Source organism: Verticillium dahliae, genomic scaffold (assembly GCF_000150675.1).
Source record: "Verticillium dahliae VdLs.17 supercont1.30 genomic scaffold, whole genome shotgun sequence".
Classification (NCBI taxonomy): Eukaryota; Fungi; Ascomycota; class Sordariomycetes; order Glomerellales; family Plectosphaerellaceae; genus Verticillium; species Verticillium dahliae.
This window is the reverse complement of record NW_009276933.1, coordinates 129764-141542: the sequence shown is the minus strand read 5'-3', so window position 1 is coordinate 141542 and position 11779 is coordinate 129764. Positions and strand designations below refer to the sequence as shown.

At 56.0% G+C, this 11779-nt stretch overlaps 1 protein-coding gene across 1 annotated transcript; it reads right to left on the bottom strand.

Moving 5' to 3' along the window:
- Positions 1-6939: 6939 nt before the first annotated feature.
- On the bottom strand, positions 6940-7850 carry VDAG_09999 (uncharacterized protein; the record flags this gene model as incomplete). Its single annotated transcript, XM_009655756.1, has 1 exon — positions 6940-7850. The coding sequence occupies exon 1, from the start codon at positions 7450-7452 to the stop codon at positions 6940-6942; it is 513 nt and encodes a 170-aa protein (XP_009654051.1). The 5' UTR covers positions 7453-7850.
- Positions 7851-11779: the final 3929 nt, after the last annotated feature.

Sequence of the window (11779 nt, the reverse complement as noted above, 5' to 3'; positions counted from 1 at the left end):
CACACTGAAGAACTGAGAACAGAGTACGCACCGAAGCGCGACTCGGATGCAACGACCGGCTTGTTGTCGTCAGGCTCGCAGGCGCACGGCCAAGCGTTTGATAAGTGGGAACTCTATGGACTTTGACCATAACAAGCCGCCAACGATTTTCATGATTTCATACCGCGCCTTGCTTATACCCCGTCCCGACTGCCCTGGCTCGCCCCAGTCACCCGTACGGGGGGTGGTCGTCGGGGTATGAATCACTGCAGGATAGACACGCCTCCACCGGCCATCGGTGCAGATACGACTTTGGACGCACGTTTTTCTTTGATTCTATCCTTCCGCGGGGAGAAGCTGGCGGCGGCTTTGTCAAGAGGATAGTTACCCTGTGGGAAGGGAGAGGGAGAGGGCTGTAGTCAACGCCATGCGGCGAAATGGACATTTGAAACATACGAGACAATGAAAAAGGGGGCGGGTGGTCGAGCGACGCGAGTCTATACGCGTGGAGACACGCACAACATTAGCACGCGCAGAGCTAGCTCTATAGTGAGTAAGAGGCATCGATCAGTGTGGCCAATAGAGATGACATGCAATGAGTCCCAGCCGTCTAGTGTTTGTACATGGTGAGGTGGATGGATTCCTGTGCAACGGTTCAAGTGGTGATATCTTGGGAGCTCCTTACGTTATGGGCTGTCACCTGGCTGTCTCCCATCTGTCACTTTGTGAAATGTCTTGGTCACTAGCGTTTCTGTGTTTGTCATGTTCTATCTACGAGACAATCTCCATTTCGTGCGACGATGGGGGGCTGATATCTGATCTTGTGACGTTCCCGCCCTGGCCAAGTGTTCGGTTCGCGGCGTGCACTGTATTCCATGGGTTCAATCAGGTGTCATATCCTTTTTGTGAAATATGACCCCGACTCCGATGCTTGTCCACGCGTGCCATGGCGGGCTATTTGAGGATACGGTACAGCCGAAGTCTACGAGTCGGGAGCAATCGATCCGCGTAAGGCTCCGCGTAAGATATTTACTGCCCCTTGAGGAGGATTCGCCTTGAACAGCGGGAAAACTGATGAAGAAATATGTGGAAGAAGATTTTTCAATAATCAGCTGGAGTAAGATAGTGACAAGGAATCTACATGCGGCCAGGGTACTCTGGATGGAACCTCTGACAACTCTGGGCCCGAAACTCTTGCTTCTTGATGCGCTTTGCTCGACGTTAGTTCATATGCTGACCACGAGAGCCATCGCATGAGGTAGTATACCTGTATTCGTGACAAAGAGTAGATAACCCGACAACGCATAGCCGACAGCTCCTCACGGGTCCCTCGAGGCCCTGCAATTCTCTACGAATCAAGCACTCCGATGCCGGCCTCTCTGCTTCAGTCCGCGATGGGACGCCTCGCAACTTCGCCCAAAGGCCTGCGGCACGATAACACTTCGTTCCCTTGACCGGCCGGGCAGCCGCATTGGCGCTGCTGCGCTGCAGGCCGTTGGTACGACTCGGTGGGATGGGTGGTACGACATGCCTGGCTCGATGTGACGAGGGCATCATCGTGATCACGCTGGGATATGACCTCATGAGGCAAAGCCAACCTCGCGCGGGTTTCGGTCTCTGATATGGGAGTTTTGGCTCTTGGTGTTGAGGTTCTGCGAACAACACGGAAAGAAAAAGCTGGTGCAGAGGATAAGCATCACCCAAACATCAAGTAGATTTCTACAATGACAAATCGTCTACCTAGTGGTCCCTTTCAGAACACTTCAACACCGACGACACTCATGAGAGAGAGCATCCTCTGACGTGACCAAGGCAGCCCGCAGGCAGACCTAGTCCTAACATCCATCACCCGTCTCGACGGATGCACCATCAAGAGCGCCTGCATCGACTATCGGGCTCGGTAAGGTGCGCATCCCGGCAGCATCGGCCACATAAACATCTTGTCAACGATATCGCTCTGAAAGCACGCTTGTGTAACACGTGTTCCCAAAGAAAAAACTCTTGCATCTTCACCGGCACGCCACGGGCATCGCGTCTGCGAGGGGCCTCTCGCCCATACGTCGTCCTGCAACCTCCCGTGTCGTCCCCGGCCTGCCAATGTAACAAAAGGCAACGTCCGCCCGTCCGGACATCAGAGCGGACAGTCGCTCGGCCGTGGCGACCGACAGGCCGGATGCTCGATCAAGCTGCTTGGGAGCGTCCTGCAGCGGAGTCACAGTTGAACAAGTCCCACCAAGGCTCTCTTGGTGTGATCAGTGCCATCATCCGACCGAGCATCCGTGCAGGCACAGCAGCCAGAGGCCAAACAGAAGAACGAAAAAATGACGCTCTGCGCGTCTTCGTTCCGCCTCGCCTGTCGACACCTCGCTGTGTCCCATCCGTCTCAATGCGGACTCGAGTCTGCCCGCTGTCGACGCAGTACGAAGGAAATAGGGGACGATAGGCTACGGAAATCGAGGGCATGGGGACCGTCCATGGACTTGGCCTAGACCTTCAAACCCATAGGGATCGACACGGACAATAGCCAACGGGTGGCTGCGGGACAGTACCGATTTGGCCATGGCTGCCAACGGAGTAAGTTCTTGACGCCTTGGGCTTCCTCGACGGTGAGCTTGCGAGCAAAAATTTGCTCATGCAGTGCCCAAAGTTCTCTTCCATGCATTGGAGGCGCAACCGCTAGAAGTCCTCAAAATGTTCCGGGTCTACAAGCCCGAGCGAAGGAGGCTGCTACCGTACAGGCATGCTAGTCGCCACCATGAGAACACAGTGCCATCTACTCTAACGTTCAGCTCTGCGCGCTCGCTGATAACTAGAACTCGGCCGAAGAGAACGGAAGCGAGGTCTTCATTACGCTGAGCCGATATGTTGTCTTGTCTGTCTTGGCTCTCCACCAGCCGAGCCGTGTGCGCGCAGCCGCAGGACGTGGTGGATGTGTGAACCACAAGCCCCTCAGGGCGCGCAGGACGTCGTTGTTTTCAGGGTCAATGGCCAGTGTCTCCCAGCCATGCAGGGCCGGAGCATTAGACGAAGTCTGAGATGCTCAGTCCGCTCCGCAGGATTACGTCTTGTACATTTGCAGGGCCATAGGTGTGGCCCTATGTAGGAGCAAAAGCACAGGGTTCGACGCCCTCCCACCCCTGCTTGTTTCTGCTGCGGCAGTAGACGCTGTAATCTGGTCCTGGAATGTTGCTGCGGCATAGAGCGAGCTTTGCAAAGTGAGATGCCTGTGGTTCGTGCCTCTGGTTCGTGGCGATGGCGCGACAGGCTGATTACAGCCAACAGCATTCCACGGCAGTCAATCTACTAGCCTCCCATGTGGTTTAGGCAGCGGCATGGTCGAGAATGATGGGGAGAAAAAAGAGAGACAAAAAGAAAAAGGAAAAACAGATGTTTCCTCATGTCTCTCCTCCTCTGCACGCGCAAAGGGCCCAGCTGAGTAGAGTGAAGCCACAAGAGTGAGGGTGGCCGAAACAGGACATCTGAGGACTGTTCTGGGCCACGGGGCTGCCGTGTCTTGCTCCAGAGGGCTTCTCAAAACTTGTCGCTTTCATCCAATGTGGGCAGGTCATGCCATGTGGAAGAAGGCCAAAGTGTGAGGGTGAGCGGGCGGGTAAGGAGGTGTGGACGATGGGCGCCCCCATGGCGTCTCGAGAGGGCGTCGAAAGGTTCGCCCGCATCGGGTAACTGGCCTATCCAATTCAAATCATCATGCATGCAAGAGTCCTCATCGGTTCGCTGCGGCCGCTTAACGACACCCTCTCTCTCCCCCCAGCGGAGGGTTGCTTGCCCTGCTCAGCCGTACCGCGTCCTCATCTTTTCCCAGCCCTGCGCCGCCGCACGGCAGAGGATTCTCGAGTCTCTCATAAGCACTGCAAAAGATGCGTCCAGGGGTCGATTGTCGTGCTCACCTCAGCTTCCGCCCCTTGCCCTTGTTCGCTCGGGTCATACCAATCTGGGGCCACTGGTGCTGTTCAAGCGCGCTGGTAGACCAGATCGAGCCAACCGCATACATGTTCCCTCGTCGAAAGCCAGGTAAGTACATGTAGGCATCAGTGCAACTGTCCTTTCCAGGCCGCCTCAGCACAGACGCGAGGGCCCGAGCATTGCTAGGATGTGCCAGAGGGTGTTGGATGGGGTCATCGCAACAGGCCATCCCGCAAGTTTTTGCGTCGCCCCTTACATAGGGATATGCGCGTCTGTCTCTCGTCCTGGATGCCCACTGGCCAACGCTTTGGACCCCAAAAATGGACTTGATGAGATGAAGGTCGAAGACGAACGCCATGCGAGTGGTACTTGAAGAGTTTTGGCTCTAGTGGTTGTCAGAGATCGCCAAGACCTGTATCAGCACGGGGCGCGAACCCTCCTGAATTTATGAGCTGGGCGACCTCTCAGGCAGTGAGCGCACTAGTGAACGGTGCGCAGTGTGACTGACGCTCGCTCGCTCGCTCCCTCGGTGACTTGGACACGATCGTGCTATTCCAAGACGACCCTGGACCCCAGATGGTTGCTCGTAAAGCTACCATGTAGGCCCAGCCCTGTCGGGACCATCAAGTCTCCGCGCCACGGGCTCAATTCCGCTACAGTGGCCCCTGTTCGAGTGTGTTTTCGGCGAGCTTGTCGCATTGCCCCGTAGAAGATAGCCCGGCAAATAGCCAGGAAAAGGAAAAGAGAGGCGAGGAAACATGGGGTCAGAATTCGTTTAGAGACAAGAGTCTCCAACCCTAACAGTGCCAAGCCAAGGAGCCAAGCCTACATGTATGCAGGTGTGCCATTTGCAAAATTGATAACCTGGTGGAAAGTCCTGAATGCGGGGGAGGGACCGTGACACATCAATTTCTTGACAGGGCGCTGTTGGTGGTTGGCGCTAGCCCGCTGGTGCCGTCTTTGAGAGATCACGTTGCGAGTCTCAAGTCACTGGGCGCCAGCCAAACTGCTGATCGTTTGGCGTGGCGGCTCCTTGCCAGCCCCCCCGCTAGTCCTCTTTGTCCTTAGAGCAGCTCGAGGTAATGAGACGAACGACTTGGTTGTCGGGATCAAGCCAATGGTAAGAGGCCATCGTTAGTCGGCACGATGGTATGCATTCCTCGCTTAGCTCCGCCTCCTAGAGCAGCCCTCCCAGTATGGTGTGGTGTGAGGCAAGGCGAGATAGTTTGCCTCTCCATCTGCTGCCGCTGCACGGCACAGGCTGAGTGATACCATCGCTCGCTCCCGAGCCCGAGCCCGAGCCAGTGGCCAGGAAACGGGAACAGGGACAGGAACGCTCTGGCGGCGCCTTGTCAGTTTGACAGGAGAATGTAGGCTCGTCTTTGTTTTTTTCAGTCTTTTGTTTGTCTGCAACCTTGCAGTGCAGCTACTCGTGAGCCAGCCGTTGTTTAGCGGGTTTCGTAAGGATGGGGGGCGGAGCAGGCGATGCTTTGAGACCAAGATTGACGAGAGCAGAGGACATGACCCTCTCGACGTCGACTGGCTTACGTTTGTCTGTGCGTGAGAACGTGCTTCTGTCATGTCGTACATGGCAGTCGGAATGACCGTGCTGGTGCTGAGTACCCAGAGATATCTCAAATGTGGCTGAGGCTAAGAAAGGAGGGGGGGGGGGATTGCAGCGTCGTCTGACCGTTGTCGGGTCCGAGGTGCCAACAAGGGGAAGCTCACGATCAGCATCAAGATGAAGTTGCTTGCGCCGGGCTGTCCGAACGAGTCTTGTTATTCGGCTTGGTCGGATCTCAAGACCTACCACCCTCACCCACGAAGGGAAGGATTCGATCCCTGAGGGTTGTTGAAGGTTGGGCGGCCATTGGCTGTGCACAAGAACCATGATGAATGACGAAAACAAGCCTAAGCGCGGACAGCCAGTCGGCCATTTTAGCTCGCAAGTACGTTGCAATGTCGCCAGTCCAGCCTGGAGTCGCATCGTAGTTTGAGCCAGGAGGAGGGGTGGGTGGCAGGCAAGTCGGGTGAGGAAAAAGGAAATAGTCAGGGGTGCGTCCTGATCCTTGTCGACAGGTGTAAGACTAGCCCCGGCTTTCTCATTTGCCCGTGGCGATGCATCGGTCGGTTTGTGTGGGGTGATATGCAATGCGTGAAGGAGGTCGAGAGGGTAGCCAGGGGCTCCAGCATGGACACGGCCTCACAAAAGGAGTAGAGCTTATCAAGCTCGAGGCCTGGCATGAGACTGGACTGCAAATGTCCTGGTGTGCGCACGCCAACCGTAGTCAAGACAGATCATCGTATGCGTCGCTTGACCGTCGTACCCACGAACCCAGTCTGTTGATGAGAGAAATGTTGGTGTTCAAAGGGGCGCTTTCAGCCAGTGATATCACGGATCGACAAGCTTGACCCCGAGTCCCCGGCAGGCAGCCGCTGCCTCTACGGTATTGAACGAACCGGCACGGCACCATGCGACGCTCGCCTCTTGCTCGCCTCTTGCTCGCCATCTGACCTGGGCCATCATTGCTATTCCTGAGGTCCGGTTGAGCTCTGATAACGACGCCCACGCCATGCCTTGTAAGATTTGCGGGTTCAAACATGCCGATACACTCCAAAGTCTCGCCGCCACGGAGGACCAGGTGTGACTGCAAGTCTGCAAGGTACCAATGTAGGGTCCAAAAGACCGACGAGTTCCTCGACTGAACGGCTTAGCCCCAAATTAGTGGCCCAGCTTCTTGAGATGCATCGACGCGATGGCCTACAACGGGCGGCCCGTCATCATGACAAAGCGCGTTCATCTGTATCAAGATGTGCTATCGAAGCCACTCCCAGCCGTATGGACAACAGCCGACAACAAGGGCGTTCAACTGTCGTGATTCTGTGTTGAATTAATGATGTGCTGGCCTGGATAGTAAAAGGAGGGTCGTGGTCCGGACCGAGGCTGGAAAGGAAAGAGGAAAACATGTCCAGCAGGCCTTTGTACGTACCCCAGTCCTGCTCGCCTCCAGACCTCGTATCCATATCAAACACAGATTATCCCTGCTGTCCTTCAGAGTTCCATGCATCTCGCGATATTGCGTCGAAGCGACAGGACTTGCAGCTTGTCGACGGCGGCGAAGAGGAGACATACGGCCTTCCTTCTCGATGTCTAGGATGGTGGGCATCCTTGGCGCGGACAAAGCGTGGGAGAGAGCGGGGTCCGAAGCGGGCGCCGTGCGTGCTTGTCAGGCGGACAAACATGCTCGACGTGAGATAAGGGCACCTCAGTGCCGTGCCGGCTTCTTCTCTCGGTAGCCACTGACCCCTCAGTCCCCCTCGAACCCCTAATTTCGACCGAACGTGTGCCGTACCAGACTTGATGATGGTGCGGTTTACACTCTTGATTAGCTGGCGGATGACCTGCTTGGCTCCACTCTGGACGACGTCGTTGGCACAGCTCATCCATTGGCCTTTGATGTATGTGATGAATGGAGTCGTCGAAGCCGTCTTCCCAAGTCTCCGAACACTACCATGTATTAGCCAGCGTGTTCCACGAGGACATGTCATCGACCGCCCAAGCCGACACGCATGCCGACTGGGTCATCCAAAGTTCCACAGAGAGACTCCCTGGTCTTGAACCCCCCGCCCTCAAGTCCATCTCGAACTCGGCGTCGAGTTCTCTGCCGTTCTGAAACTAGCGGATTGAGTGTCCTTTACGATAACTGACCATGTGGCCTATCTTCTGCGCCGTATCGCGTGCGGGCGCTCTGGGAGGAGGAGGGCCCGCTTTTGATGCCTGCAAGCCCGGGGCCGTGTCAGAAGTTCAGAACCACGTCCGTCTTGCACCATAATGCACCATAATCCAGGGGGCAGTTTTGCTTCATCTGATCATGTTGCTCATCAGCAGGCGCGCGTCGGGCAATTTGGTGACAGCTTTCAAACATGACGTCTCGCTCTCGGCGCCCGGATGGTTTGCAAGGTCCGCCATGCGCACCATCCTCTTTGTACTGCCCGCTCACATCCTGTGCTGCCCGCTTCCCCAGACCAAGACCAGGGCAGGTGACCCCATCAGGTGGGCTGTCTAGTGCCGTGCCGTTCGTTCAAGCCAGTCGCAGAAGATGCCCGGCGCATTCGCTCGTTCCATGGCATCGCCATGATTGGTTAGCCAACATGTGCTTCTCAGCCGTTGTCTCGTCCAGGGGACGATGGATCATTTCATCGGCGCTGGGCTCGAGTGACTTTTGTCATCTGGTGATCCGTCCTAGCACAACTGTCATCAAAGACTGACCAACTCCCACGAATTTTGAGTGGGTTGCTGTCGCGTTGCCACCAGAGATGACCACGCCATACAATCGTTCTTCTGCCGATTTTCATGATTACCGCGCCAGCCTTTCCCTTCCTCATTATCTCAGTCCCCGTGTGAAAGAAACGGCATTTGCATGACGATCATTCATGTTGATCAAAAGGTAAAACAGATCGTCCAGCTGTGGGAGGTCCTGATTGGCCCCACTTCAAGCAATCTGCCCAACAGTTGTAAGTGCGAAGGTCGATAATGTCTGTAGACGACATAGTTTGGGGAAGACTGGCATTGCAAAGTCATGGTTGTGATGACGATGATTGTATGGCCCACCCAATGGTTTGGTCTCTCCAGTTTTTCCCACCTTACTTGTCCTGCAGCATGTCGTCTACCAGGACCGAACGACGAGGATTTGCAGGTCCTGTTGCTGAGGGACCTGCAGGCAGCTGCTGGGTGGGGGGTCGCATGCAAGCTCTTCGCTCGCCATGGGCAGAGCTATCTGTAGTCGCTATCACGATACTAGGTTAGGGGGTTGGTGCAAGTTGGTCAGGTGGCGAGGGTGCAGGCAAGACAGGCGACTCAGGTCGTTCCCGTCGGTCGTGGGGGAAGTCGCACGCGGGGGATTGTTCACTAGCGCTGGACACCTCGCGACGTTCCATCGTGCGGCAGAGGCCACTGATTTGCTCGAGTCGATACCACTACGCCCCCCCCCCCCCGCCCGTTCCGATGCAGGTCGTATCCAAAGTGGTAAGGGCTACTTTGGCCTGCAGTTGAACTAGGTTGTGTCGTCGGACCTTCGTAGGTAACGCGTCGCAGCAGGTAGGTGTTCGTTTACTCCTGGGACGTTTTGACGACAGTGATAACTGACGACGAGGCGCGGCGCAATGGTGTTGGCTTGGGGTTTGCATGGCAACTTTAGTCCTTGACATGCCGACAGATATAGTGGGAAAGTGGCAGTGGGCGTGATGATCATGGGGTTATGCACCCCCAGCCCACATGAGGGGACGTTTTTGTAGACGTGTACCACGTCCTTCGAACGTGCTCGGTACGTGATTGTCGTCGCTAGCGCACCGCCATTGGTGCCCTGCTTGAGCCGCTCACGATGCTCATGAGGCGAGCTGTCCTGTGGAGGAGGGCCAAGTTTGTGCCCAATTTCGCCTCGCAATGTGTTTAGACGTCCTATTGTGTGATGATCGGTCTCTGCTGGCGGCCGATGGCTGATGCAGGGTGGAGCCATCGGGTTGATGCGCAACCTGTCTCCACGATCTGTGCCGAGCCCGTCCCCGGATCCGTCATAGTTTGGTGGGTGCTTGGTGCTCAGTGCGTGATCCATGTGGCCCGCTCTATCTGCACTACTCCGCGCTCCTATCCTTCATTCGACTCTAGAGAAGTGGTCGGTGTTTCGACAAGGCACATGAGGACAGCAGTTGGCGTCTCTGACCACACGGCACTACAGGCCTCGGGCCAGTATGTTGTTCGACCCTGAATTGAAGCCGTTCCTGGGCCCGAGAGTTAGAGGCCTGCACGAAAGGCACCTGGCAAGCGTCCTTGAGTTGGAAAAGCTGGAAGCCGCAGCAAAGAGGACGTGGCCCTGATGCAGGTGAATGGCCCACAGCCAATGAAACCATCATCTCGTCAACCAGCAGGAAGACGATGGCACTTACAGAGGTTCCAATCTCGTCCTAGATGGTGGGGGCGTTCGGAGGATTGGTCGATGTCGCCATGCGGCAGGGGTGAGTTCCCCCTGGCGCTGCTTGGCTGGCTGACAGTAGCCTGTCCAGATATGATGTGCCTGTCTGGTTCTCTGATGGAAGAGGCCTGAGGTTGAGATGCTTGGGTCAAATGGAAAGAGCGAGAATGAGACGATATTGCGTGTGTCCTGGGAAGGTGGTGGTTGCTCGCCGACGCCCCGCTTCACGAAGCACACCACTGTGACCTCACAAATCGACACCTTCACCTCATCCAATCCGCCAATTGACCATTCACCCATCGTCCGTCGGCTGTTACTCACTGTTGCACAGCATTGTTTTAGTTGGGGTGTTAAGTGGCGGTTCTGCGGCTGTCGTCCCCACATCCTCTTCTTTTTTGTCCTTGTGGGCACGGCAGGTTCGTGATTCGCAGGTTGGTGGCTGCCGTCTTACATTTGCCTGCTGAGGGTGGTTGTCCAATTCTTCCATTTGTCGCTGTTCGTTGGCGCAGTGTATCGTCAATTGAGCAATTTTGGGGGACTACCAATGCGTTGATGTGCAGATCATCCATACCCACACTCAAACATACCTATCCAGACCAAGGCGAGGCCACAGCCAGGCGCGGGGAGGCGGGCTGGACAGGCAGACAGGCAGACAGGCAGACAACTCGAAGCACAAGGCTCTAGGCTGAACTGTTTGCCACGCACTCATCGGAATTCTTCAATGGTATGCGAAGAGAGAGCTCTCCCGGTCGGCCTGCCTCTCCCGAAACGAGACCTGCAACTCGGGACCCTTGTGTGATGGAGTCATCGCTTCGAGCTCAATTAGGTACGCCGGCTCAATGGTGCACCGTGTAATCGACTGCCAAACAATCGGAAGATGGCACGATGCACTTTAAAATGGTGAATATGGTCCACTGATGACACAAAAAAAACATTGAAACAGAGGGAAAACGCTCACAAAGACCATCAGTGGGGCTCGATGCTCTCTGGCAGGCCTGGCGGGTTTGGCTTTGGCTGTTGCTGGCGTCCAAGAGACGAGACGGGGCCCCCATGAACCAGACAGGCGCTAACACAAAAAAGGCAGCCTCTGATGTAGATCACGAGATAGGGCCTGGTTCTGAGCAAGGAGCAAGTGACCCCACTTTCACTTGCACTATGCCCAAACAAAGCAGGCTATTGGACCAGTGGCTCGATTGCACACACCCCAACGTCATTCCATCAGCAGCCATCAGCACAACGCCCAGGCTGGGACCATGCAAGCACACCCCTCTCAATTCAACACACACGCCCACCCTGGCCAAACATACCTAACAGTGGATGCAGAATTTTTTCTCCTCTGCCACCCTGGTCTGCTCCTTCTGTGACTGATGATTTCTTTCATCAGATGGTGGTGAGCGGGGTCCAGGCTCGCTCACGCCATCCCTGCCCACGACACACCATCGATCAGCGCCCACCCCTCCTGTGTCTCGCTCTCTCACTTTCTATGGTGCCGCAGCCTCCAAGCCCTCACACCCATTCACTCGCTGCTGCCACTCCCTGGCCATGCTGCACCCCTCCTTCCCTCTCGCCGATGGTCGAGAAGTGGAGACACGGCAAGACCACCCCCCCCTTCCCTTCCCTCAAGCGCCGCTGCCTTGTCTGCTTTTCGCGACGTGCAGGCTGGACTGGTGCAATCGCCCGTACCTGCTCACACAATGATGCACGGTGGGGTACTTTGCCATGGCGTCAGGATGGGGCAGAGCACGCTGCACTCACAAGACTGGGCTCCTCCACTCTTGGGTGACTCTGGTGTCAAGTGGTGCGATGGGCTGTGCTTCGACCATTGATACATATGAGCCGACCTCTTCCCACTCCTCGATCCACCTGCTCCTCCCCATCATTCGACTTCATCTCGTCCAGCACTCTTT